At 49.2% G+C, this 26,750-nt stretch overlaps 2 protein-coding genes across 4 annotated transcripts in view; both read left to right on the top strand.

Moving 5' to 3' along the window:
- The first annotated feature begins 462 nt into the window (after positions 1–462).
- On the top strand, positions 463–12,081 carry LOC116791145. The gene is made up of 4 exons (XM_032696874.1): positions 463–753; positions 1,107–1,203; positions 2,096–2,319; positions 9,004–12,081. Exons 1-4 carry the CDS (start codon positions 464–466, stop codon positions 9,089–9,091), a joined length of 699 nt encoding a protein of 232 aa, XP_032552765.1. The 5' UTR covers position 463; the 3' UTR covers positions 9,092–12,081.
- Positions 12,082–22,348: 10,267 nt separating this feature from the next.
- The window catches only part of PBX1 (PBX homeobox 1), a 131,026-nt gene continuing 126,624 nt past the window's right edge, over positions 22,349–26,750 (top strand). For 2 of the 3 annotated variants that reach the window (XM_032696160.1, XM_032696158.1), the window contains exons 1-2: positions 23,655–24,135; positions 26,643–26,716. In XM_032696160.1, the coding sequence (XP_032552051.1) occupies positions 23,945–24,135; positions 26,643–26,716 (265 nt within the window). In that variant the 5' untranslated portion in view covers positions 23,655–23,944. Of the gene's footprint in view, positions 22,553–23,654; positions 24,136–26,642; positions 26,717–26,750 lie in introns of those variants that run through there. The other variant, XM_032696159.1, reaches the window with a different exon arrangement.

The following is a 26,750-nucleotide window of genomic DNA, read 5'->3' as shown; positions in this document are numbered from 1 at the left end:
TTTATTTTATTTTTTTAATTTTTACATATATATTTTCTTAAGCTCCTGGTAATTTCCCGTCTTACCTCCCACCCCCTTCTCCAAAGTCTCCCATGCAAACTGGAGCTGAGCTGGGTTATTGTCAATGTTCTTGCTTTTGTGCAGGTAAATGCTCTTCCCCTCCCACCCTTCCTTCCCTTTTATTCCCCCTTGGCTTCTTTAAAGATTGTAGCTCTTGTTTCAGTCCCAGGAGATCCCATTGCACCTTTCTCTGGGCTTGATTTTATTGCCAGGCAAGCTCAAATACTTCTTGGACTTGGAGAAATCAGTATTGCCCTGGTCCTACCAAGGCAGTGCTGGAGAGGGAGCAGTAGGACTGTGTCCTGCTGCTTGTGGCCATCAGGGTGGCCTGTCCCCTCTCCTGCAGGATGCTGGTGGCACACAACGGATGCTGGGAGAGGGACTGTAGGTGTCTCCAAGTACCATGTATGGTCATGCAACAGGGAAGCTCCACTTGGATCATTTTAGAGGACTTTCTGGACACCAAACTATTTGGTTTTTTTCTGTCCTTCTGTCAGATATTCAGTTCCCTCTGCTCCATACCCCTAAAAGCTGCCCAAAGAAGGATTTTTCTTTATTTTCTTTTTCCAGCATATTGCAGCAATTTGAGGAACTGGTAGCCCCTGTGACAGAGCCCTACATAAATGTGACAAAAAAAGGTGTCTCTGCCCTGAGCCATTTCAAATGGCTCTGCAAGTCAGGGCCACTGAGGAGGTGAGAGACACAGGGCTGTGCACGGTGGGTTGGAAGCTGCATCTGTCCCATGTCCTGTGTTGATAACAACATGTGGGTTCGAGCCCTGGGCCGAGGGCTGTGCCAGTGGCACGTCCAGCAGGACAAAACTCTGAGGTCGTTCCTTTTGCTGCATTGCTGTGCCAGCACATGTGGTTTGGAGGCACATGTGGGGTTGGGTTTTATTCCCAAAGAGAGAAGAGTTTTGGGATGATGGTTAGGTTTTCGGTAGGATCCCTTATGGCACGTGGTAGAGGGGAAAAGCTGCTGGTACAGGGGAAAAGCTGCTGTCTTCATTGCTCTAAACTTGTTTTTCTTTTCTGGGTTGATATCAGTCAAATATGCTGCACAGAAGTTGAAGATGGTGTTGGTCCATACCCAGCAGGGAGAATCTCGGTGTCCTGCAGCCACTACAAGATGTCCATCTCCATGGTGAGTGTCTCTAATGCTGTTTGATGGGAGACTCTTCCCGAAGCCATCGACTGTGACCAGGGGAGATGGGGCTGCTGTGGGGCTTGACTTGCTCAGCAAGGCAAAGGGCACCACCTGGGAGAGGGGTTTGGCCCAGGTGGGAGATGTGACTATTCTCCCATGGGATACCTGGGGCCTGGACTCATTGCAGAGCTGCAGCACACCCCTGGGGAAGGTCAAGCAGGGATCACCAGCCTCAATTCAAACCTGGCACTTGGGGTAAAAGGTCGAAGCAGTAATTCTACAAAGAAAACTACTAAACAAGAAATAGACTCCTTTAAAAAAAAAAAGTCCCTTGGAGAAAAGATATTTCAACCCCTTTTTGATTTATGACCTACTATAGGATATTGAGACGTTATTTACAATCGATATACGCTCCTGCAAGACTCCCGCTGGAGCCATAGACCCCGCCTGTTAGAGTGGAGACTGGTCAGCCTGCTCCACTGGAAGTGCCAGCCATGTCCTGCTGGAACAGGCTATAAACCTGCATGCAGCTGTATATCTTTCAGAAAATGGACCTGGTTACACATGTCTTTGGGCAGCTGACACAGGGATATAGTTTAGGGCTAAGACAGCAGTTCAGTAGCAGAAATCAGCGTTCCTCAACCTTGCCAATAATGAAATCTCTTGCACAATGTAGAGAGCTCCATGGCCTTAAAGGTGCAAAATGGAGTTGTTCACTTGACTTATAATGGAATTGGGCCAATTCTGAAGCAAGCGCTGGATTTTATTCTGGGATTTTATCTTTAAAGGGGGATTTGCAAACACTTTAAGGGGGGGGGAGGAATTCATTCCGCGTAAAATTGCGTTCTGGCCGCATTCCAGTTTGGGTAATTACGCTCTCTTTCTGTAGTGGCTGCAGGACAAAGGGCCATTCATCACGCTCCAAAGTGCTGCAAAAGGCTCCCGTGTTCCACCGGAGAAGTGCCTGCGTTTGAATCCAAGCGAGAAAGTTTTCTCCCGGTGCTCCAGGCTGCTCCGGAGAGTAATGGAGCTTGGCGCTGCTTTAGGATCCTTTTGGGTGAGATATGGGGGCAAGCACCTTGTCATGCGCCGCTCAGGCTCCAGCAAATCTGGGTAAGTAGGGCGCTCAGCAAAATAGATTCCTTCCAGCCTCCCGTGGCTCGCCTTTCACCCCGAGGACATGCTTGTCTTTGCAGAGTGCCACTGGAGCTCCAGGGGATCTCTCTCTGGAGCACAGGAGCTGGATTCCCTCTCTTCAAACCTCCCATTTTGGAAATGCCTATAAGCAAGAAACTGGGTCGCATCCAGCTAAGCAGGGCTCAAGGACTTGCGGTGAGCTTAGAAGTGGTGCAGGGGAGCCTGGAAGGGCGCGGGTGCTCTGCCTTCCTCCTCCCAGGTCTCCATACAGCCAGAAAAGAAATATTTGCAACCCTTACTTCAGCTTTCCAGCTTAGGGAGAGTCATGCTTAAGCGGTGGACCACAGTTTTCAGTGGAAGCAATAGAGCATTGGTTATTAGGAAGTAATTCTTAACTGTGAGGGTGGTGAGGCACTGGCATAGGCTGCCCAGAGAAGCTGTGGCTGCCCCATCCCTGCAAGTGTCCAAGGCCAGGTTGGACAGGGTTCAGAGCAACCTGGTCTAGTGGAAGGTGTCCCTGCCCGTGGCGTGGGGTTGGAAAGAGATGAGCTTTAAGACCCCTTCCAACTCAAACTGCTCTATGGTTCTAGGATTCCTTAGCTCCCTGGTAGCTCTGTTTGCAGCCATTCTCTGTTGAGGCAGAGTGAGGCCCCACAGTGGCAGTCCCAGTGCTCAGGTAGAGGCCAGTCGAGGAGGCAGCAGCAGACACAGCAGCATCCCCGCAGGGTGAAGGAACATGTCTGTATGCCACCCACCAGCTGACCTGCCAGGGAGCATCCTTGGCCTGTGTGCCTTGAGAGTGTCCCTTTAAAGCAATTTGTAGACTGTTATCCTGTATCATTAACCTAATTAGTGTAATTGCCGCCATTTATGTAATGAGTATAAATACTGGAGGAATCCCATAATTAGGAGATGTAATTAGGTAATTAATAGATGACATGGTAACAAAAATCCAGGGGAAACTTTGCAAGGTGGACACTGTGTGTTTCTGTGTGTGTGTGTGTGTGTGGCTGTTCCAACACACCAGTCTTGCCAGGGTTTGTCACAGAAACGCTCCACTGTTGGCTCCAGCCTGGAGCCCCTCTATAGTCCATGGGCAATGTAAAGGGACCTTCAGGTGATGTGAGAAGGCTCTTTTGAATCTCTACAGGCGTTGCAGAGGGGATCCGGAGAGCCAGGGGAAGAGCAGAGCTGTGGCCATTGCCTTGCCATACAGACATGCTTTGCTTTGAGACCCTGGGAGAAGCAAGGTGAATTTAGCAGAGGTCTGAGGTGTTCCCCAGCCCTAGCCTGGAAGGTGGCTTGAAGTGCTGTTTGCCCCATAACACTTCTCTGCTACAACCAGTGCTGGAAATAGCACAACAGCCAGCTCCTGTGCCAATAGCTCGCCTGACTAGAGGATAAGGAGCCTCAGGGTGTGCTCAGCTGCCTGATAAAAGTCCCATTTTACTTCTCCTGTGGGTTTGGCTTAGAAAAGTGATTGGAGCTGGAAATTGTGTTTGGACTGTGAAGAGCTGATAAAGTTCCTGCTGTGCCTGAGGAGCATTATTTTAGAGCTTCATGAGTTGAGAGTGTTTCAGCTGGACCCTTTCTAGTTGTTGAAGTGTTGATTTTTTCCTGCTGCTCTCTGTCTCTTGCTCCTCAAAGCTTGTTGGTGTTTCTAGAAAACTTACATGTCCAGATGTATCTGAACAAAATAAGTTGCAGTTAAGGAAAGTTTTTTCTTGGAGGTTTTTTTTTGGTGTGTTGTTGTTGTTGTTGATCATCTGGATTCCTGGTTGGCACCTGCCAGAAGGAGTCACTACCACCGGCTTTCAATACCTGAAAGAGGCCTACAAGAGAGCCGGAGAGGGACTTTGACAAGGGCCTGTAGTGATAGGACAAGGGGGAATGGCTTTAAACTGACAGAGGGCAGGGTTAAGTTAGATATTAGGAGAAAATTCTTGACTGTGAGAGTGGTGAGACACTGGAACAGGCTGCCCAGAGAAGCTGTGGATGTCCCATCCCTCCAAGTGTTCAAGGCCAGGGTGGGGCTCTGAGTCCCTTAGTCTAGTGGAAGGTGTCCCTGCCCACTGCAGGGGGACTGGAACAAGATGATCTGTAAGATCCCTTCTGAGCCAAATGAATCTATGGTTCTGTGATAAGCCATGAGTATCTCAGTGTAGGATGTCTTCTCTGCAGAGGGTCCTGGGCTCTTTTCATGCCACATTGACTAGCCTGCACTGGCTTATTTTGAAGAAGCCATCAACCTCGTCCTTTTACTCTTGGCCTCTCTCGCTCCCTTTTGGAGCATGTCCTCTGCAAAAGATGAGCTGTTATGCACTCCTTGGAGGAGCACTTCAGCCAGCAAGAAGTGACCCCAAGACCTGCAGCACTGGGAGCACCAGCTTGCAGGAGAAGTCACAGGGGAGCTTGTGCAGGAGTTGGGTGGTCAAAGGCTGCGGAGTCCCCGGGACCAGCAGCTAGAGGGAGATATGACCTCACGCTGAGGGCCAGCCTTGTCTATGCCGTGGATTCCTGTCGGAATGCCAGAGAAAATCCTCTTGCTTTCTACTGTTCAGGGTTCATGTAATGAACAGCCGTAATGCAGACTTCATTACATAGCATAAGTAATTCTCGAGATTGAAGACTTTTGAAATGGCTTCTGATGAAACTTCTGCCAAAGTCTTTCTTAGTCCTTGTCTACCTGGAAAGTTTTATCAGGTATATCATGATCAGTATATGTAGGTCCAGTTACAGCAGGAAGGCTCTGTCTAGACATTTTCATTCCAGTATAAAGAGGGCCTGTTTTTCCTTTAGCTTAAATTAATATGCCCTTCACAAAATCAGGGCTTCATCAGTGGAGGAGCCACTCTATATGTAGCATTATGTTTGAATTCCCACTCTGCACTGCATCAAAACCCACTCTGCCCTGAGGCCAGGAGTTTCTGCTCCTGCCATGGCCCTGGTTCAGGGATGAGGAAGTGGATTGGTTTGGGGCAGTCGCTTGGCTGGAATCAGCTCATTGTGCCCAAAGCAAACACATGGTCTTGCAGAGCACCTCTGTAGTCTTTCAGCTTAAGCCTCTCTGCTTCCCATGCTCCCTGTCCTCCCTTGTCCCATGCTCCCCATCCTCGCACTCCAACGGGATGTGTCCCATGGGGCCCCATTTGCTGAAGTCTTCTCCAGGTGATCCTTTTGTTTTATCTAGGAATCAGGTTTGGGGATTTGCCCTTTGAGACGCAAATTTGCAGGAGCCAGTGTTGTGCTTTTGGCTCATTTTCCGTGTAGTGAGCTCCAAGTCCCAAATGATCCCAGCTTCAAACCTGTCTTGAGGCTTTGCAGACCCTTGACCCACTGGCTTTGCAGAGGTGCTACATTTCCCACCCTGCAGTCACAGAGGGTGACTTTGATGCTGGCTCTCCAAGTGATGGACTATGAGGAATATCTGCCTCCCTTGGCCCTGGGCCATCACATGGGTGAGGATCATTGCCATTTCTACATTTTGCTCTCATTTTGCTCTTGCTGTTGCCCTCACCAGGCACTGAGTATTGATTTATTCTTGGGGCCGTGTCCAGACTACCCTAACAGAGACCTCCACTATGAGTGTGGAGCAATTGTACTTTGTCTCTTGCTCTCTTTTTATGATGAAAACACTTTTTCCTGTGTTTCTGTCTCCCCTTTGAGGTCTAGCTCCACCTGAGTCCTGCCAAATTTCATTTTGTTCCTGTATTTCTTGGTTTCCAGATGTATCTTCCTTTGCTGATCTCTCCCCCATGTCATCTTTTTCCCTTTGTAGTCCTGACGCTAATTGTGAACACACTTTTCCTATAAAACATGATTCCTGGCTCAAAGCCTTGCCTGAATGGTTGTCCCACCTGCATTTCAAACTCTAACTAAAAAAAAAAAAAAAGTAATTAAAATTTCCTCCATGTTCAAATCCTCAAGCTCTTCAGTCACACTGAGTGCATTAACAGTGTTGTAGTTCTGGCCTAGCTTTGTGCATCTTCTCTAGTGAACTTGATTTATCTATCCAGGATTAATCTGAAGTTGTCTTCTGGAAATGGCCAGCTGTTCTTCAAAGCTGTGGCCAAACAGGCATTTGAGGAAAGCCTCAGATATGGGTAGAGACCTGGGTGTAAGGAGCCTTTTGGGAGCAGTTGTCTGAAGGAGGAAGAGGGAGCACAGCTTTAACTGGAAGCAGTGAATTATGTTCCTCTCTGAGATTTGTCCTGGTTTGAAGTGAAATGGATCCAAGGAAGTCACGTGGTTTGTGCTAGACGAGAAGATCCTAATGTGGTGTTTTGTTTTTCCCTCCAAACTATCTCTGTCTATGGATTTGTTGGAAGACAGATTGCCAGGACAGTGTTACCAAATAATTATCCTGTGCCTCCTTATAGCAACCTTTGCAAGAAAGTGTTTAGACAGAGAAGCCACGTGAACTAGTCATTAATATCTTATAGGTCAGAGTTACAGATGTTGCATTGTGATGAAATATGTATTTCTTCCTATTTCCTCGGAAAATGGGCTTGTGAGACAGAGCAAGATTTATGATGATCTTAATTAGTTATTTCCTAGCTTTCAAAATGTTTGGGTTTGAGAGATGATATGATAGACAATTAACTTGTTGTCAGAGACAGCGACTTTTAAAATGAAATGTTTGTTCTCAAAATATTATTTATCTCAATAAGCATCGCACGCATGCCGTAGTACACACAGACATGGACGTATAGATAAATACATGGATAGGCATCACTGCAGCCACAGGAGTTGGGAGCATGGCTTGATACTCCTGGGATGGACAGTGGCCCCGGGTCCACATCAGGCTGAGCAGAGCACGCAGAGGTCACAGCCCTTCCATGGGAGTTACTGCCTTGTGGCTGCTCTTCTTGCCGTGCTTGTCCTTGCCCTCCTCCTGGAAAAGTGACCCGCAGAGGGTAAAGGGACTGGTGTCCTGCCCTGCCCTTTTCTGTCTGAGTTTATGGGCTAAGGTGAAGGCCAGAGACATTTTCACAGGCTGAGAGAGTTGGGGTTGTTCATCCTGGAGTAGAGAAGGCTTCAGAGAGACATTAAAGTACCTTCCAGTACCTAAATGGGCTACAAGAGAGCTGGAGAAGGACTTTGGATAAGGGCATGGAGTGATAGGACAAAGGAGAATGGCTTTAAACTGACAGAAGCCAGGGTTAGGTTGGATTTTAGGAAGAAATTGTTCCCTGTGAGGGTGGTCAGACCCTGGTACAGGTTGCCCAGAAAGCTGTGTGTGCCCCATCCCTGGAAGTGTTCAAGGGGTTGGATGGGGCTTGGAGCAAATTGGTCTGGTGGAAGGTGTCCCTGCCCATGGCAAGAGAGAGTGGAATGAAGTGTTCTTTAAAGTGCCTTCCAGCCCCAAACATTCTATGTTTCTATAAGTACTCCAAACCAGTAAGTTCCAGGGACACTTGCCAGTAACATGGCACTTGTTAAGAGGTGGGGGGGGTTGTGAAAGTTTTTTGCTAGACTAGTAAAGCTTAAATAAAGGGAATTATATCTCTCATTGCTATATCCCTCAAGGACAGAGAGGGAGCTGGAGATAACCTTCAGGGAAGGCAGAGGGCAGGATTGCACTGACCCCAAAGGATGCTGGATGTGGTCCCTGAAGCCGTGGCTGCCACGATGCCTCGTTGCTGCGGGGAGCAGAGCTGCTACAGAAGGAAAGAGGTCACCTGGAAGCTGATTTATTTTTTTTTCTTTCTCTTTCTTTTGCATGTTTTCATCAAAGCTTTATAAATAACAGACAAAATCCCTGGGGAAAAACCTCCCAACCAGCTGCCTGTTGCAAATACTCCAGGAAATGGGAGGTGGTGGGGGAAGAGGGAAGGAAGGCTAAATTTGGTGGCTTTTATTTTTAACAAGGGCTATTTCAGTTGGCTTTAAACCCATGTAAAAAAAAAAAAAAAAGAGTCATGGGAAACTTTTGCCAGAACCATAGGAGTCTGTGGAGCCGAGCACTTGCTCTGGCCAGCACGGCACAGACGCGGTGTCTGCGCCAGCCCCTGCTCCAGGATTTGACAGCTCAGACACTGCCAAGGCCATCACAGGGACAGGGAGCTCAGGGACAGAGATGAAGCGATATATTTCAAGGCCTTGCAAGATTTCTCTAGCAAAGCCAAGAGAGACTCAAAACTTTCCAAAGCAACCAAAGAGGGCATCTGCAAGTCCTTGCTTTTTTTGCAGGGCTGTTGTACTTGGGTCCCTGGTGCAGCACAGTAAAGTTTAAGTTAATGAACCCAGACAGTCAAGCAGAAAGAAATCCCCTTCTTCTGTGTTGCTTTTCAAAAAAAATTCCATGACGACCCTTCTCCTCCCGACTGGCCCTTGCTAAATCTTGCTGTTTGCAACACCTGAAGTCAAGGAGTATAAAATGACTTGGCAGCATCCCTCTAACATTCCCCTGGCACTCTTTGGAGAGCAAGGGTGTTAACCTTGGTGAACTGGCCGTGTGCCAGGGTAAGTAATTACATTCGGCCTCTATAAATTAGCCCCACGGTCGCAGCGTCATTTCCTCCCGGCTGCACGATGCCCAACACGCTCCACCCGGGCACCGGTTGCATCTTGGTGCATGGGCTGGTACAGAGGACAGCCATAGGGAGCGATGGGGGATTGCTCATGCTAATGCTCTGTTAAATTGCTCCAGGGTTACAGATTTGGTCCTCAGTGCTCCTGTGTCCGGAAAGGGAGAGTGGAGAGCGCAGAGCTGAGTCGGATTGGGCTCCCTACCCTAACAGGGTGACCTGATAAATTGCCACCAGTCAGCTGAACCTCAGTAACGGCCTCTCGGCTCGCAGCTAAAATTAGCTGAAATGGCATGAAGAGAATTGCTGAAACCTCCACGAAAGTGATTTAAGCCGAAGCACGTGACCTCGCATTTGTCACGGGCCGGAGCACGCGCAGGCCTGCTGGCACAGCGCAGGTGATGTGCGGGAGCGTGTTAAGACGAGGAGTCTCAATCCGTAACTCTTAACTCTGGTAGCTGGACTGAATGCTCTACCTGTGACCTCATCTCACATCTCGCTGTTCCCCAGCACTGACTCAGGTTAACCCCCTTCTGCTGGGACCCAGCTTAAAGGGTCTTCAGCAGGTGTCGGGTTACAGCTGGAAGGGACTTCAGAGTGCAGGAAGGGTTAATTTAAGATTAGGAACAATGTGTTGGCCAACTGTGCTTATTTTCCAGTGCAGATGCCAAGATAACCCTGTCCAGTCTGGGCTGAGATGGAGTGTGCCTACATGGAGGATGACAAAACCAATAGGGTGGGAAGGTCTAAGCAGGAGGAGATGTGGTGCCACATTCCAGACTGTCTTGTTATTGTTCCTCTCAAAGGTCATCTGCTTGATCTTTAATTTCCAAGACTGGGTGCTAAGGGCTTTGGGGTCACCATGCCTTCTCTTCCATGAATCCAGCTGCCCCAGAGTGGGTGCCCCTCCCAGACTGGCAGCTCAGGCTGCAGCTCCTGTGGTTGCCCACTGTGGAGCAGTTCTACCTTTGCATGGCTGTTCTGTGTGTGGGAAAGGATTTCAAGAAACAATTGACCAAATGAAACCTCCGTAATGCTTCTAAATACTCAAACACATTAGACATGCCTGCCCAGCTCAGAGATAAATTAGAGCTATTATCACTAGAGCCCAGACAAACAAACGGAGGGCTCTCTCCAAACAAGGCATTCACTCAAGAGACTGGATTTACAAGGGTCAGGGAAGCAGCATGAGCTGCAGGCACTTGCTTTCTTTGGAAACCTGTTTAAATTGGCCATATTGATTGGTGTAGAAGGAGGGGAGAGAGCACAGCTCTGCCCTTCGGAATGTGGGGAGTCACCTCTGTGCAGGGACTGCGGCGCCGTGACGTATTAGCTGGCATTTTTCCTCTCCATGTCTTCTATCAAAACTGGAAGTCAGAGACTGATCCATTTTGCTTTTCTCCCGTGTGATGGTTGGGAGATCAAGGTGTGCAGGAGCACATCAGGGATGCCAAGGCCACTTTGCCTTGCCCTTGGATTTTTGTGTTTGCTTCCAAGGAAGGATGGGGAGCCAAGCTGGTGGTAAGGTGGCACTAAGAGAGAGGCCAGCTCAAATCAGCATCTTGGGCATCAAGGAAACTGCCTGAAGGGGTAAATGGAAGCCAGAGTGTGTATTTTGGGCTGGATTTTGCATGGCAGCTAAAGGAAGGAAGGAGCAGATGCAGAGACAAAAAAGGAGTAAAGAAAAAGAGATGATTATTCTGCCTCCTTGCTGTGTTGGGCAGCCAGTGCTCTGGTGCAGGGTCTCCAGCACAGCTTTCCACTGTGGTGTCCAGGAGCACCACGCTGGGGCTGAGCGTGACAGAGGCTGGGACTCAGAGCCTGGCTCAGGCAGTGTGTTTGGAGAAGGGCCACAGTCAGAGCAGGGTTTCAGCTCTTGGCTGGGCCCCCTGAGCAAGCCTCCTTGAGACTGGGGGAGCCAGGCTGGGGGGAGAGGCTGGGCTGGGAGATGGGAGTTCTGCAGCATCACGACCCCTGCCCACTTGCCTGGCAGCTCAGGCCAGCAGCACCCATGGAGGCTGTGAGGGTGTTATTCTCTTCTGAGAGATGCTCTTGAACAAAAAACTTGATCCTGAACCAGAGTGTTGCTTTTTGGAAGATGTCCAGTCTCCATGCACAACCTCTGACTGATGTTGAATTTGCCATTTCCCTTGGTAACCAGACCTGGTGATTAACTACCCTCCCTGCTCAAAATTGTCTTTTATTTCTCATGCAAGGTTCTCTCACTCAGTGTTGTCAACTCCCACTATTTATTTTGGGTTTTGCTGCTTACTGTGCCTTTTACCTGTAAGCCTAATGAACATGCCAATCTCAGCTATTTTCACTCTGTGGGTATCTGGGATCAAGTCACGACGAAGATTTTCTTTGACTGCTGAGCAGACAGAGCCCTTTCAGTCTTTTGCAGGGTTGAGCACAGGCAGAGCAGAAGCTGTGCTCGCCACTGCCTTGAGCATCTCCCAGTGCGTGGGATTTTATTTAAAGTCCCAGCCTCTGGACTTGAGCCATTACAGGGACCTTCCACTCTTTATTTTGCAGAAACCTGAAAACAATTACTCAAAAGAGAAACAAAAATAATTTGCCGGTTTATTTTTTTTTTTTTAATGCATCAAGACTTCTGTGATGTTTTGGTTTATTGTGAGCAGAAGGGGTGGTGGGTGCTGGCTTGGTGAATAATTAGCAAAGCTGAGAACTTGCCAAGGAGACACTGTGGGCCTCAGGGGGTGTCTTCTTCCACTGTGTGTGGTTCCACAGGCAGGGCAGACACTGACCTGAAATTCCTACAGATCTTCTCCCTGCTCAGCACCAGCGTAGATTTAGTTAATGTGGGTGGCCCATATGACCTCGACATCTCTGAATTTCAAGTGTTCATCTTCTGCAGGTTTTTCTGCATTGCTGGGCAGGCTGAAGGGCACAAGTGGCCTCACCATCAGTGTCATGCACGTGGAGGGAGATGGAGTTTATTTTCCAGCTTCCTTCAAGGGTCAGAGGTCCACTGCGTTGTGTCAACCTCTCTCAGCTGAGCTAACGTGCTTCAGTAATCCCAAGACTTCAGATTTTTTCATCTTGCACTGTGTCTGTCACCCTCCCCATATCTCCTGGCACTGCTGGTATAAATTAGAAGCATTTCAAAATGAAACAGCAAGATACCTTGTTTAAAAATATTGAAATCATGTGTTTCCCCTTCCTTCATTCCTCTCTTTATATTTCTTCCCAGGAAAAAACCTATTTGTGAAGCTGGATATCCAGAGCAATAGTAGCTTTGGTGGCTGAACCCCAGGGGTTTTTCTGTTGATTCAGAACTTCAGCAAGTCCTACTCATTGCAAGTCCTGCCCTTGCAGTGAAGCTTTGCCTCACTCACCATTTCCAGGCTTCAAGATTTGGGTATTGTTACCTGTCATTTCTGCTTCTAAAAGGACTCTGGAGACTGGGAGTTTGGGAGCGTTCTTCTAACCCCTGGGGATTTTGTGCATATGTGTTATCCTTTCCATAAAAGAATCAAGCTGGTGGTCAGGCCCCAAAATGCTTGAGTATTTATTTAGAAGTAAAATAAAAAGCTGCAGCAAATAGGGGTCGATGTCTTAAGGGCTGGGAGAAAAAGAGGGAAGAATGGGTGTGTCCATGTGTTACACATCTACAGGTTCATGTGGCGTCCTACAAGGTGAAGGAAAGTTGGTAGCATATGCCTGTGGTTATTGTGTTTGCTTCTCAGTTATCATACGAGGCCTAAATTAGGACATCAATAAAATATTCCATGATGGGCACATTAAGACAGCCCTGCCTTGTGTTTTATGAAATGATTCGAGGAGCAGAGGAAGTGGGTTGTTCCATCTGGCACACCCTGATGAACCCTGGAGAGGATGCTTTGCCCCAGTTTTCAGAGGGAGATGCTCGAAGTTGCCCAACTCTGCTCCTGCCTTGCTACCCAGGCACTAAGGGTCAGAGGAAACACTGGTGGTGACTCAGTTCCTTGGAAAATTATCTTGCTTATTTATGTGATGGCAAGGGAGAAGTTTGTGTTTAGAGGTCAGTGAATTAACGTATTAGAAAACAAAGACTCAAACCAATGTTCATTATTTTCTGAAAAGCAAATGCAGTCTTGGCTTTCATTTACTGCAGAAGCATTTAAGAGATTTTCCTAGCAGAGATCAGAGCTCCAGCTAGTGAAACCCCGTAAGAAAGAGTCCGTGCCTCAGGCAGAAGACAGACAGACAGTGCAAGGGAAACAGGAGCAGTGACTGGTATTTGAGCACGTTTACAGGAGCCAAAAAGCAGAGCTGGGACCGCACGGCCAGCCCTGGAAACCCCAGGCCATAGAACCGACCTCCTTCCTCCCACAGCAATGCTCTTAACATTGACCAAGACAGGATTGTTCATGTGTTGCCCCTGGAGTCAGTGGCTGAAAAGCACTTTATGAGGCAGCAGAAACACAATGGGCTATTATTTTTAGTCTAGAGGCATTCACACATTTTCTCTGCAAAGCGGGTACCCTCTCTCTTTGTTGTATTTAGTTGTTTGTGCTGCCTACTATTCCCTGCCTATCCAGCATCTAGCAAAATGAGATGCTGATCTTGTCTGGGGAGGTAAAATATTGCAAATTACCCTCATCTGGAAACCCTTTGGGTTTGAACCTGAGCGCTGCACTTGTGCTGTAGCTCCGTGTCCAAACCGGTGGAGCTAATGACCTGAGACTGCAGGGAAGTTTGGACACAGGCTGCAGCTCCGTCTCCTGGTAATGCTCTCCTCAGTGGATTAGAAGAAGCTTCCCTGGCAAACTGGGAAGGAGTCCAAGCTGGGGAGCTGGTGTGATAGGAACTGACAGGGCTGGAAATTTGATTTCTGACTCTTTGTGCGTGTATTTCTTATGAAAGAAGAAGAGGGAGAGGGAGCCAGGAGTACTTTGAATCCTGCAATCATTAAAACCAATTCCACTTTTCCTGCCCCTGCCCACCTCCTGATATGTGTGTGAAACAATCTTTACAGCTACACAGCCATCAGATGGTATCGACCCAGCGGTGGAAATTGCTATTGACTGCTGCTGGTGCTGCTCTCTGCACTTCCGTGGCTTTTAAAGCGACACTCTTCAGGTGATTTCAGTTTGCACTTGATACAGCCTGGGAAGCACTGCCTGAAACGGGATGGGGAGAGCATGTGTGGGATTTGTGTATGCAACAAACACCGTCACTCTCCTTTAGTCAGGGGAAGGGTGTTTGAGCATGTGGGAAGAGATCCTTCTGCAGAATCATTCATCTAATAGGAAGATTCAGAAATCTGAATTTTTTTTTTCTTTAGTCCATCATGAAATGATTCTTGTCTCCCACTACAGTTTTTTCGTACTGCAATTCCAGCACCAAGCCAGGACCATTCTTCTACCCGTATGAAGAATCCATCCAGTCCTACATCAGCTGAGGACTAGATACATTGATTTCTTGTTTTAAGGGGCACCTCTTATTCCATATTATGAATTCTCTCTCATCTGCTTTGGGTTCCAAAGAAAAAAAGTCAGGAAGCAATAATATTTGCCTTTGATGCAAGTGTTTCATGCATCTTAAAAACCCTTTTGATCATGTATGAGAACAGGACTCTGTCTTAGGACTGTAAAAATGCACATTTTGTTTCCTCCAAGGCAATTTAATTGATGGTATTTGGTTATTCCAGTGCTTGGGTTTGGAGTTAAGTGGTGGTGAGGGGAGATGATTAAAAAGCTGTGTAAAAGCCAGGGCTAGAGTCTGACCCCAGCTCCACAGAGTAAATCTAGTGCAATGCCATTCTCATGATGCTGGTGGTCACTTGGGTTTCTGTGCAGTGAAGGTCCCTGTCCTACCTGCAGTGAAGACCTGGCAGATGCTGCCTTCTTTTAGAGCAGGCTGTGATGGTGAATTCTCCCAGGGGCTGTTTTCTTCTGGGATGTTTCTCCAGGGCTGATGGCAGCACTGTGGCCTCCAGTCCACATGCAGTCCACCTGCCAAGCATGGCTTGAAGAAGAATAAACATGCTTTGGGAAGTGACATTTGTCTGGTCAAGGAGTAAAGCAGGGAGCACCCTGCTGTGGTCTGACCTGTGCTCCAGACCGGGTGAAGCTCCTGTCTCTCTTTTACCAGCAAGTTGGAGGTGCTGTTATCAAAAGAATGGATGTTGCTCTTTCTCATAGAGCTCTGCCTTTGTTCCTCTTCCAGACTCGTGCCTTTGACTTCAGCCACATGATAGTGCCCAGGAGCAGAGGCTGCCCAGATGTGTCCAGAGTGCACGTGCAAGGACTACCCTTTTTTGTTATCTGGAACAGTGACTGCCTAAAGCTTCTGAGCCAGCCCCTTAGCTCGAATGCAAATAACCACTGCTATTAGCTCTGAGCAGTCCCTGACAGCCTTGATTTCAGGTCACAAGACTGGCAGGCTGCTGAGGTGTCAGGAGACATGCCTGGTATTTCCAAACTCTCCAACCCAAGCCCTGGGAACTGCTCTGTTGGTTTACACTGAGCCTTGGTGTTCGTGGGGTGAGTCTGACCCTTCTCAGCCTGGCTCTGTCTCAGCTGAATGGGAGGAAGAAGTGGAAATAGAAAGGGTTGAATGTGGAGAGCATGTCTTGGTGGGATGGTTTGCATACCCAGCCCCCAGCACTGAGCAGGCTGGGAAGGGAGATGGAGCAGGGCTGGGAGATATGGTTAACTGAGAGTCAGCAGACTGCTGTGAGCAGAGCTGAGGCAGTAAGAAACCTGGCCTAGGGGTGGTTTAATGTGCCAAACACTGCCCTGCATGCTTGGGACAGAGCTCTGAGAAGAAGGTACAGAATATCTCTGGGTGAGCATATGGCTGCTTTTGCATCTGCTGCCCACTCCTGGGATGGTCACAGGTCAGGCATGTCAGTTGGGAGGGGGGTTGATGACTGTAAAAACCTCCTCTTGCCTATGGCTTCTTTTGCCTCTCCTCTCTTTCCCCTCTGTTTATGGCAGTATGCATCTCCCAGCACACTGCTCCCGTTTCTCTCCTCCCACTACATACCCATCTGGCTACTGGAGGCCAAACACTGCCTGTTCCATGGGAACAGTAGGGACCTGGGATGACTTTTCTCCTCCCCACTCCTCCTTGGGCTCTGCCACTGTCTTTCTCTCTGGTCTAATTCTTGTATCACTCCAGAACTAGACTATGCAACTGGGGAAAGAACAATTATCTGGAAGAAGGGGCTGAAAACCTGGAACACAGGAGGAATTTCAGCTCTTTTATTTGAGGCCAGAGCAATGTGAGCCAAGTGGGGTCTTTCCAGCCTGGACCTTGAAATCTGGGGTCCCACTCAGGACTTGTAAAAATTAGAAAGCCAGGTCTTTACTGTGAGTTGAATCAGTACTTCTTCTAATGAGATTTATTAATTTACATCATTTGAGGACCTTACCCAGCATGAGACTGGGGGAAAAGCAGCATGTTAGAGTTGCTGGTAGCTTTTTGAGTGTTATATGTCCTTTTATCTTCCCCATTGCAGGACCACAGCACCCCCATCTTTTTTCCAGCCCTCTGGCAAATGTCTTCTGTCCCCATCCCTTGGACACCTTGACTTTTTGGTTCATTAAATAGAGGTGGCAAAGGTTGAAGCTGCTGGTAAATAGGCCAGTGTGGGAGGCTGAAGGCTCCTTGCAGAGCAATATTCAACAGCTCCACCTCTGCCTCAACAGGATCTTCTTCCAAAGCCCCAATCCCAGTGAACATGGCTTTCCCTTCTCAGGGCTGTGGCTTTCCTTCCACAGCCGGTGCTGAGCTGATGGGGCCAGTGGACCACGCACAGAATGTGAGTGTAGGTGGCTTTGAGCTCACTGTGAGATGCAAACAGTGTTTGCTCTGCAGGCTTCGCTCTGGTTCAGAGACAGTGGCAACCTGTCCTTTCTGGCTTCCCCTTTGGAGAACTGTGCCTAGCAACTTGCTCCCCTAGCCCACCTCCCAGCTCCTCATGTCCCATAGTAGTCAGGTGCTGCTGGAATGTGCATGTGCCCTTATCAAACAAGCAGCCCTTGATAGTTTCTCTTTCTTCTGGGCTTAACCTGCCTAAGTCTTTTTGGGGTGAGATACGATATACGACTTGACAGCAATTCGAGGTGAGATTTTTTCCTCCTGGGAAAGCGTGATAAGAAATTAAGCTTTGCAGGTTTTCTGCCCAGTGGACCAAGGAAAGAAAAGTCCTTGGTGAACTTGGGCTGGGTCTGGGGACAGGAGAGCTGCTGCTGTGATTTGTGGCTATTCTCTCTGCAGCACTGCCTCCGTACTCACAAGTGAGAGGCAACTGGTTTTGACACCTCTTTATGACCTGGGAGCCACAGGGAAGTGGTGGTGACTTGTGTTCTGGAAAGGCAAGGTCATCGACAAGGGTGGTGCAAACATCTTTGGTTCATCTGACCCTACTAGAATCCAAATATTTTCAATTCATAGGAATTAAAGTGAACATCATAGTTTTAGGCTACTGGCTAAATCTGGGTGCTTCCCAAGGTGGTGTACAATATAGGGATATTATGGGGAAAGCTGTTGATAAGAGCAACAGTGAAAATGGATGTCTGGTTTCAAGCCTATCTGTCCTACAACCTTCAGGGCCTGCCAGGGGACGTGTTTCCTGGGCTGTGAAAAACCAATATGGGACACAATCATATATCAGTGATTATATCGATCATTGTCTCAGACCCATTCAGTCCAAGGACACCAGCACCTTTTGGAGAGGAAGTGTTGCTCCTGCTCTGGGAGTCTGGGGAGGGTGTTGGATGCATGGCAGTGATGCTGTGCAAGGGGAAGTGACTCCCCTTTAGGGAATGCTGGGTCCATACTTGAACCAATTAGTAGAATGGAGCTGAGCAAAGTACAGAAGGGATCAGACTGATAATAAGCAAAATGCTCAAATATGGGAAGTTGGGGAAGGAGCCAAATGAAAATGAAATGAAAGGCTAAGGTCCAACTTCAGCAGTTATGCAGAAAAGATGGGACAGCTGATAATAGGAAAACCTGCAGGAACAATGGGTCAAATCCCTACGCAAGAGACTGAAGGAATCTGTGAACAAGCCAAGTGGGGGCGGGGGGATTTTATCGAAAAGCATTTCAGCAAATTAAAGCTGTTGGCTTGCTTACCACCATCAAGACCTAAGTCCCTCACTGTGACCTCATTGCTCAGTGCTTTGTGGGGATGGCCAGTTGAGAAGTGCATGGGTTAGTCAGGTTCTGACTCAGAGGAGCAGCAAGGGTCTTCTTGGCAGACCTTTGCATGGAGGGAATGCTTCCCACCAACTTTACTGCTGTGGAGGGGCCGACAGCATTTGCTCTATCCCTTAATTCAGAACTGGTGAGAATTGTCTTTGGGGATAACCTTAAACCCCTCTTTTATGAAGGTGAAATCAGAAACCCGTAGCTGAGCCTCTTCCTTGGCAGTCTTTCCTAGTCTTGGAAACCCATGGAAGACTCAAGAGACGAAAATCAACTTCTGACTGCAGACGAACTCCATAAAGACCACTTGAAGGTAGATGATGTGATGAAAAACATCTCAAAAACTGTAAGTCTGGATCTAAGAAAATTATTTTCTTACAAAGAAAGTAATTCTAGATCCCTCTAGTTCACATGAGGCAGCGGGGATTCCTTTCACAGACACGTTGATTAAGGTAGGCATTACATGATCACCTCGGCTCTTGCTAGTGGAGGTAAGGCTCCTCTTTTTCTTGGCTCTCCATGTCCCCATGTGTACAAAAAGAATAGGGATATACTTTCTTGGTAAATCATCTGAAAATGGACATGCTACGAAAGACAGCCCATCCTGCTAGCGGCGAAGGGGTCCCATTTGGAGGCTTGACTTGTGAGATCTCATGGAGAATCTATGGAATACAGTCATGAGTTCGTACCTCTAATGTGGCTTTCTCTTTATAAAAGTACTGCACAGAATGTGAGACTCACTAGATAAAAGTGAATTTAACAGCTATTTTGTATCCTTTGAGGAACATCAGTGCTGGTTGAAAGAGGGGAAAAAAACCTTTTTGTTGAGTCTGGAATGGACCTGCTTTTATTGAAGGACTCTACAACTGCTTTTGTTGCTATTTCCGCTGATAGCTTTTACCTGACTTGTTTTCAAAATCCTTGTTGAATTTTTTTTTCTGTCCGCAAAAAACTGCATTTCCTTGCTGAAATTCAAGTTGGAGGTCTGGAAAAACGTCCTAAATGATTTTGCAGATGGCTTGTTCTGATGTAGAACTCCCAGAAATAGGGCATTCTGTAAGAGAAGTCACCTGTTTATTTCCAGGAGGGTAGACAATTTATTTTAAACAATGCCATTTTCTTTTCAATTATAGTCGCTTTTGTGGAAAAAAAATTCCAACAGTCTCTAAGAAATAGCACGTGATCACAATTAAAGGATGTGCTGCGCTGTATCAGAAGGTAGCATTTAAACCAGGGAAAGCCTGAATATTGGCTATAACTCATTGTAATTATACCATCTATTTCAAACATGTAAATATGTTTGGTAGCACTTACATGTTTATGTCAGCTATTGGGAAAAGACGTTTTTCTTTTTGGTAAACTTCTGATGGTAAGAATTTTGTTCCTTGCATTTGAATAAATAACATACATACCACAAATTTTTGTGTGAACAGAACTTGGTCCCCTCTCTTGTTGTTGTAGGATTGTACCCATGTTTGGGTTATTTATAATACTTTCATGAATAGGTAATATTAATAAGCAACATATTAATTAAGACATGCATTTCTCAGTAGGATAAACCACGACCGTGGCAAAGTCAGTGTGATGCAGAGGATTGAACATGAAGGTGGGAATGGGGTGAGTAGGAATCTAATTCTGGCTCTTTCCACCCTAACTGGGGTCAGGGGTATTTAGCTCATTTTGAAAGGGCTTTGAGATCTGCAGGTTGAGATCCCTCCAGAAGACCCAGGTGCTTTCCTAAAGTCTAACACACAAACCCTGCAAAAACCTGAAGGCTGATTTAACCTGGCATTGGAAGTGAAGCTGCATCTCTGCTTAAATTGATGAGAAAACTCTCTTTCCTTCTGGGGATTGGGATCCTTTGCTAGGAGAAATCATTCTGAGCCTATTTCCCGTCCCTTTGACATTTTCTGTCTTATCAAAAGCCAAAGGAGTAAGGAAGAAGGTTAATGACTAAATTGACAAATAAACAATCAGTTCAAAGCAGCAACACGACATTTCCTGGAAAATTTAAGAACCTCCTCTGAAAATCAGTTAGGAATGTAAATGCTGCCACGCTCCAGCTCAGGGGAGGCTATCTGTACAGAGCTCATTGTGTTATGGGGGCTGAGAAATAGGAAGGGCTTTGGGTTTTCCATGGAAAATTTTTCTTTAGAGGAAGATTACAGAAGAGGGAGGAAAATTAATTTGGTCATGGCGAACAGGGAAGGGTATGGCCACAGAAGTGTCTTAAGTAGAGCCCCTCCTACGGTGTGAGGTAGGAGCTGTATGAGGTCTGGCTCTGGGATGTCAGGTTTGGGGCAGCAAAGGGAGAGAGTCCTTGGCCGTCCTAGCAAAAGGAAGTGTTTAAGGAGTCTCAGGCCAGAAAACTGCTTCTCATTCCATGGCGGCATGAGCGCTGAGGGATGGTGACAGTGGGATGCTTCCCTCGCGGTCGGAGAATGAGAGTGTGTTTGGCCTTTGTTTCCAAGGGCTCCACTTTGCCACAGTAATGGTGCATTAACAACGGCTTGATTTTCATTTAATAAATAATAGGAATCATACTGCGACGGAGCCAAGATTTTAAACAAGAGGCTCCCATAAACATTTTCTTCAGGAATCTGTGATAAACCAAAGATAGTGTTAGATGTACTCGGGGGGAGTGGGGAGGCCAGACTTGGAAGCTGTCCATCTGCTTCGCCATTGAAACAAAACCACTTTATAATAACCACAGAGGAGAGGAAGCGATGCAGCTTGGCACATACACTTACACTATGTGTGGTGGAAATGTTTATTCTTTATTTCAGAAAGATTTAGTGGGTGTAGAGATAATAGAGCATAGTGCTCACTTGTGTCTTGGGGAAGGAGGGGTGATAGTGTTTGGGTTTTAAGGGAGTCCAGTGTCGGCTCCCACGGGGAATATTTTCGGTAATACCTATTGCAATCTCATGCACTTGGAAGGCAGGAAGAGACAGAGGAATGAAATGTGCTTTTCAGGAGAGGTGTTGTAAAGGCCCCAGGATTAGTTATCTCTGACAGGAAGGATTTTACAGCAGACAGCAGAGGCAGTCCTGGCCATTTCTGCATTGGCATATAGCTCTTCCAAGGCCCTTTGTTGGGACGCTTCCCTTGGAGCTGCTCGGGTCGCTCTGCCCTGCTCTCTCTGAGATGCCATGGGGCTGCCTGGGGCTCACCAACCCCATGTGTGCCACATATCCCTACCCATGCCAGATCCCCAAAGGACATTCTGGCTCCTGCACTCTCCTGTGTGCTGAGGCACCGCATTATGACTTGGAAAATGGAGAATGATCTTCTAAACAAGGGTCAGCAGGGTCAGCAGGCCACTAAATCCCATGGTTCCCAAATGTCCCTGTCATCCACGTGCTCCCTTTTCCACTGTGCACATTCAGCTCTGCTGCACTGCCTCTCCTTGGAGCTGCTCAAAATCAAGCCCAAAAGACCCTGGGCTGACCCCCGGGGGTGGGAGAACCCCTGCCAGGGTTTGAGACAGCAAATGTCTAGACTTGGTGTGTGAGCAAGCAAGTGAAGGCATGACTAAGTGTCTGAAAGTTTGGACCTCTGCAGAGGAGTCCCTTGGCTCTTTGTTTCTTGGATACAGTTCTATTTCCTGTGGAGCCGTGGAGATAAAGGATATTTTTTATCCCTTTTTTTTTTTCTCCTTTTCAAAAAAGTAGAAAATATATAGATACGTCTTGGGTGAGAAAGCAGAAACCCTTGAAAAATTCTGGCAAATCAAGACACACGAAGAATGTGTTGAGTGAAACATTTCAGAGCGACAAAAATCAAAATATCTCACTTCGCCTTCAACCGCTTTACAACATTTTAATGGTTCTAAAGGAAATTTCAAAACTAAAAGTCGTGTTTTGCTTAAAACACTGGAAAGTGTTTCATTAAAAAGGAAGAGTGGAAGCAAAACAATTGCCTTATATATTTTTTCTTTCCAATGAACCTGATGGGTCTTTCCCCAAATGGTGCTGAGGGCAAGGAGCCAGGGCTAGGCGCATCTTCCCTTGTGTCACAAGGGGCCTGGAGCTGGCATCCCGAGAAAGGGACAATCTGATGAAGCCGTTTGCCACGCAAGAAACTTTTCTATTACCATAACTATTTTATTTATTCTTTTTTGTATACAAATTTGCAGGCCAGCCCAGTCCCACGGCTGTGCCTGCTGACATACTGAGGTCTTTGTGGCAACAGGACAGATCCCAGGGAAGGCAGAAAGGGGCTGTGGAAGTCTGTTCTTTCCAGAGTGCTGTGACACGTAGGTTGGAATGGTGGTCTTGGTGGCCTTGGGACCTCTGCCAGCTGTTCCTGCACTGTTTGGGCAGGGGAGGGGCCATCAGGTGTGGGATGTGGCACCGCTGGCTTGTGTGATGGGCTTGGGGAAGCTCTGCATGGGTCAGGGAAGAGGAAGGAGAGAACCGCAGAATCAGTCAAGTAAGAAGGGACCACAGCGGGTCCTCTGGTCCAAGATTTATTGAGAGAAACAGCACCATGAGGAGACATCAGTGGCCGAGGTGAGTGGGAAGGATCTCCCTGGTGGCTACAGCAGAGGGGGGGACCCTGCTCCTTCCTGGGAGAGGTCGGGAGAGCGTCGGGAGTCAGAACCAGCTGGATGGCTGGGGGGCAGCGGGGAGGCACACAGGCTGCCCGGGGGGCATCAGGGGGCCGAGGGGATGGGGAAGGCTGATGGAATGGGGGAAGGCAGGCTGAGGGGAGGTCGGGAAGGCTGACAGGAGATGGGGAAGGCTGAGGAGAGGCGGGATGGCTGGAGGAGGGGAGGTGGGGGGCTGAGAGGAGCCTTAGGAGCAGCCGGGGGGCCGCGGTGAGCCCCAGGGGCGGCGGGCGGGTTGAGGCACCGCTCTGACCGGCGGGGACCGCGGCCCGGGGCCCGAGCAGGGGCTGAGCAGCGCATGGCGGCCGGCGGGGGCCCCCATCCCCGGCCCGGGCCGCCCCTTCCCCCCGCGGCGCCGGGCTCGCTCGGGCTCGGTCGCTTTAAGGCGCGGGCGGGGCGCGGCCCCGTCCCACCTCTGAACCCGGAGATTGACGGGCGGGCGCGCAGGGGGCGGCGCGGCCCGCGGGCCGTCCCTCCCGCCGCCGCCGCCGCCAATGGGGCCGGGGGGGCGGGCGGCGCCGCTGCCCCTTCCTCCCCCCGCCCCCGGGCTCCTCCGTGCCAGTTTGAGGAGTCCGGAGCCGAACAAAAGCAGGCGGCGAGGGCCGGAGCGGTGCGCGCAGGCCCGGCGCAGGGGGGGCCCAGCCAGCCCCGAGCGCGGCCCCAGGGTGGGGGAAAGTTTGGAGCCCTCCCCCGGTTGCGCGGGGGCTCCGCCGCGCTCCGGCCGCGGCAGCTCCGGCGCTGCCATCGCGGGCGGCCGCCCCGCCGCGGCCACCGCTGCTGCCGCCGCCGCCTCCTCCTCCTCCTCCCCGGGCGCAGCCCCTGCCCCTGGCCCGCCCGCTGCCTCCCCGGCGCGGGGCTGAGCTGCCCTGCTTTTGGAGTCGCCGCCGTTTTCCCCTCCCTTCCCCGGAACCCCCCCCTCTCTCTCCCTCCCTCCTCCTTCCCTCCCTCCCTCCTCCCTCCTCCTCCTCCTCCTCCTCCTCCTCCAGCAGCCAAAGGGATTTTTTCCCCTTTCTTTTTTCTCCCTCTTTTTTTTTTTTCTCTCCCCCCTCCTTCATTTTTTTCTCCTCCTCCTCTTCCTCCCCGCCGCGGAGCCGGGCGCCAGCGTGAAGGATAAATAAAAAGCGAAGAGGAAGAGGCTGGGGAGGAGGAGGAGGAGGAGGAGGAAGGGGGGGGAGGAAAGAAGAAGAAGAAAGCGAGCAAGAAAAGAAAGCGAGGAGCCAGGCGGCCAGCCCAGCCGCGCCGCTCCCGGCAGCCAGGGCAGGAGGCGGCGGCGGAGCGGGGCCGGCGGCCGGCGATGGATGACCAGCCGCGGCTGATGCACACGCACAGCGGGGTGGGGATGCCGGGGCACCCGGGCCTGTCCCAGCACATGCAGGATGGACCAGGCGGGGCGGAGGGGGAGGCAGGCAGGAAGCAGGACATCGGAGACATCTTACAGCAGATCATGACCATCACGGACCAGAGTTTGGACGAGGCGCAGGCCAGGTGAGAGCGGTGGGGAGCGCGGGGGGGCAGGTGCCGGGAAGTTTCCCCCGCGCCCCGGCCCGGCCTTTGTTGTGCGGCGGGGGGAGCGCGCCCGGCCGCGGGGCGCACCGGGGGACCGGGTCCTGCTGCTCCTGCCGCTGAGAAACGGGGGGAGGGAGGCGAAAAGAATGGTTGATATCCATCCGTTTTATTTCCCATTTCCTCCCCACCACCACCCCCAACTTCGTTGGGGTATCGAGGGGTCGCAGCGCCTGCAGCCCCCCTCTTCTTCCTCCATCCCAAACTGGGCCTGGCTTTTCCCAGCCTTTTTGGGCTGGGGGATAATCGCGGAGGGCGATGGTGGTTGGGGCAGGCTGGGCGTGCGGGAGGCTCCGCTCCGGGCTCCTCCGAAAGAGCCACGAAGTGCTGCCCCGCTTTCAGGGCCGCTAATGATGTTCGTTCCTAGGGCCCTGTAGTGGTGTTATTTTTAAGGCCGTGTTTCTGCGCTTGGAAGATGCTCGTAGACGCTTCGCCTTTTTTATTTTTTTTTCTTCTTAATTGCAGATGTATTTAAAAAGGAAAAATAAGGCTGTAAAAGCCGGTATCTGAATTGCCCTGAGCTTCAGGGAGTGCGAACCTAATACACACCTTCTAAAGCGCTACCAAAAGTTAAGGGAGGGGGGGAAAAATCCCCAAATGAAGGAATTAAAACAAAAAAGTTGCCCCGAATCGCCTGGGGTATGCTTGAAATCTCTTCTGGGCTGCAGAGCTTCTCGGTGTGGTGTCCTTCCCCCTGCTATTCATGCCCCGAGCTGGAGCAGATTGCTAGAATACATTGTTCCTAGAAAAACGCTCCTCACAGCCCCAAAACTCGCTTATGAAGAACTTCCAGAAGGGTAAAAGTACCCCCCAAACCACAGCTTTCGTCCTCCCCACCTCCACAGCTTCTGTAAAGCTCCTGCTTACTAAAAGGGCTTGTTGCGAGGCTGATCTTATTTTCTTATGTTCTTGCAGGGGCAGAGTAGCTGTGAGGAGGAGGAAATCATTCACTTTCTCCCCGGCCAGACCCGGGGCAGTGAGGGGATCTTTCTTTGGAAAGTTGCAGGAATCATGTGTGTTCCTGCCTGGATAATTTAGTGTAGTTAATCAAATCACTAAAACCGAAGCAGAACAGAGCTAAGAGAAGGCTTTATGGGTTTGCCTTGCTGGTCTATTTCAGCTGCTTCCTCAGTACTTTCTGTAAAAAATATTTTTATATCTGAGTTGACAAACATACTCTATTTATCAATAATATTTGGCTTTGCATTTCCTCCTTCCACCCTACTATTGCAGGGGTGATTTTGCTACTGCCTTTTTTTTTTTTTTTTTTTCCAATGAAGTTTTGGGAAGATGCAAAGTGCCAGTATTATTTGTAAGAGGGCCCCGACAGCATATGTGTGTGATTTGCGTATACCCAAATGTCTGCGCCCATCTGGGTGTGCTGATAAGGGAACACTGTGGTTCTGCAAGGGTATACACCTTTGAGAGACTTCATCAGATATATAAATCTTTTTAACATGTTGTGGGTGGTGGGGTAAGTAGTGTGAATGTTTGCCAGATGTTCACGTCGTCTTTCGCGTGTAATTTCGGTTGGTAAACAGAAATCCCGTAACCCGTGCCCGATAGCAACAGCCCTTTATACAACTGAACCCTTGTCTAAAAGGGTCGTATGGCTTGAGAGAAAAAAATTAAATGATATTTTTTCTTTGCCTCAGCGGGTGCTTGGTGGGTTTTAAAAGCACCCAATTAAAACCACCCTCACCCTCCCCCCCCCCCAAAGTCTCTCCTCAAAACGCACAGGAGAACGGTCAGCTCTGAAATAACAGCAGTCAAAAAGAGCGGCGCTGAATAGCATTGCCTCCCCTTCCCAACAGCAGCCGGCTGTGATTTTTAATGTGTTTACTGTCCCAGTTGTAAAGAATTAAATTTTAACACCTGCAAATAAGCTGGATGTAAGTGGCATGGAGGTAGAGGAATGGGTTTCTCGTTCCATACGTGTGTGTTTCTGTGCTCCAAGTTGGGCGCTGAAATCCCCCGAACTGACAGCTCTAAGCAGAGGATGTTTCCAGCGCTGGGGCAAGGGGGGTTTATTTTCCCTCTGCCTCACAGAACGAGCCTAATAAAGCACATGGCCGAGTGTAATATCGTAGGTGGGGGACAGAGAGAGTGCAGTGCTCACTCTGTATTGAATAAGACAGTTGATGCCAGCTTGGCTCCCAAAAGCTTCTGGCTTCGGCGTGGAGATCGCCTGGCTCCCGCTGGCCATGGGAGCTGCTCCGTGGCAAAGGCGATTTTCAAGCCATTCCTAAATTAGTGTTATTCGTCTCCCCCGCATTGGGTAGGTGGCTGTTTGCAGCACTGGGGCTGAGGGGGCTCAAACCTGTCCCCCCCCACCTCTGGCACGCACACGCCAGCCGGCTTGAATTTGGAAAGTTGTTCCTCGTGGTGACATCCTAACCTCACCCTCCTCTCTTTTCTTTTCTCTCCAGGAAACATGCTTTAAACTGCCACAGGATGAAACCAGCGCTTTTTAATGTCTTGTGTGAAATCAAAGAAAAAACAGGTAGGAAATCAATGCTGTTGGTTCTGTATTATTT

Source organism: Chiroxiphia lanceolata, chromosome 9, assembly GCF_009829145.1.
Source record: "Chiroxiphia lanceolata isolate bChiLan1 chromosome 9, bChiLan1.pri, whole genome shotgun sequence".
Taxonomy (NCBI): domain Eukaryota; kingdom Metazoa; phylum Chordata; class Aves; order Passeriformes; family Pipridae; genus Chiroxiphia; species Chiroxiphia lanceolata.
This window is presented reverse-complemented; position numbering and strand designations above follow the sequence as displayed.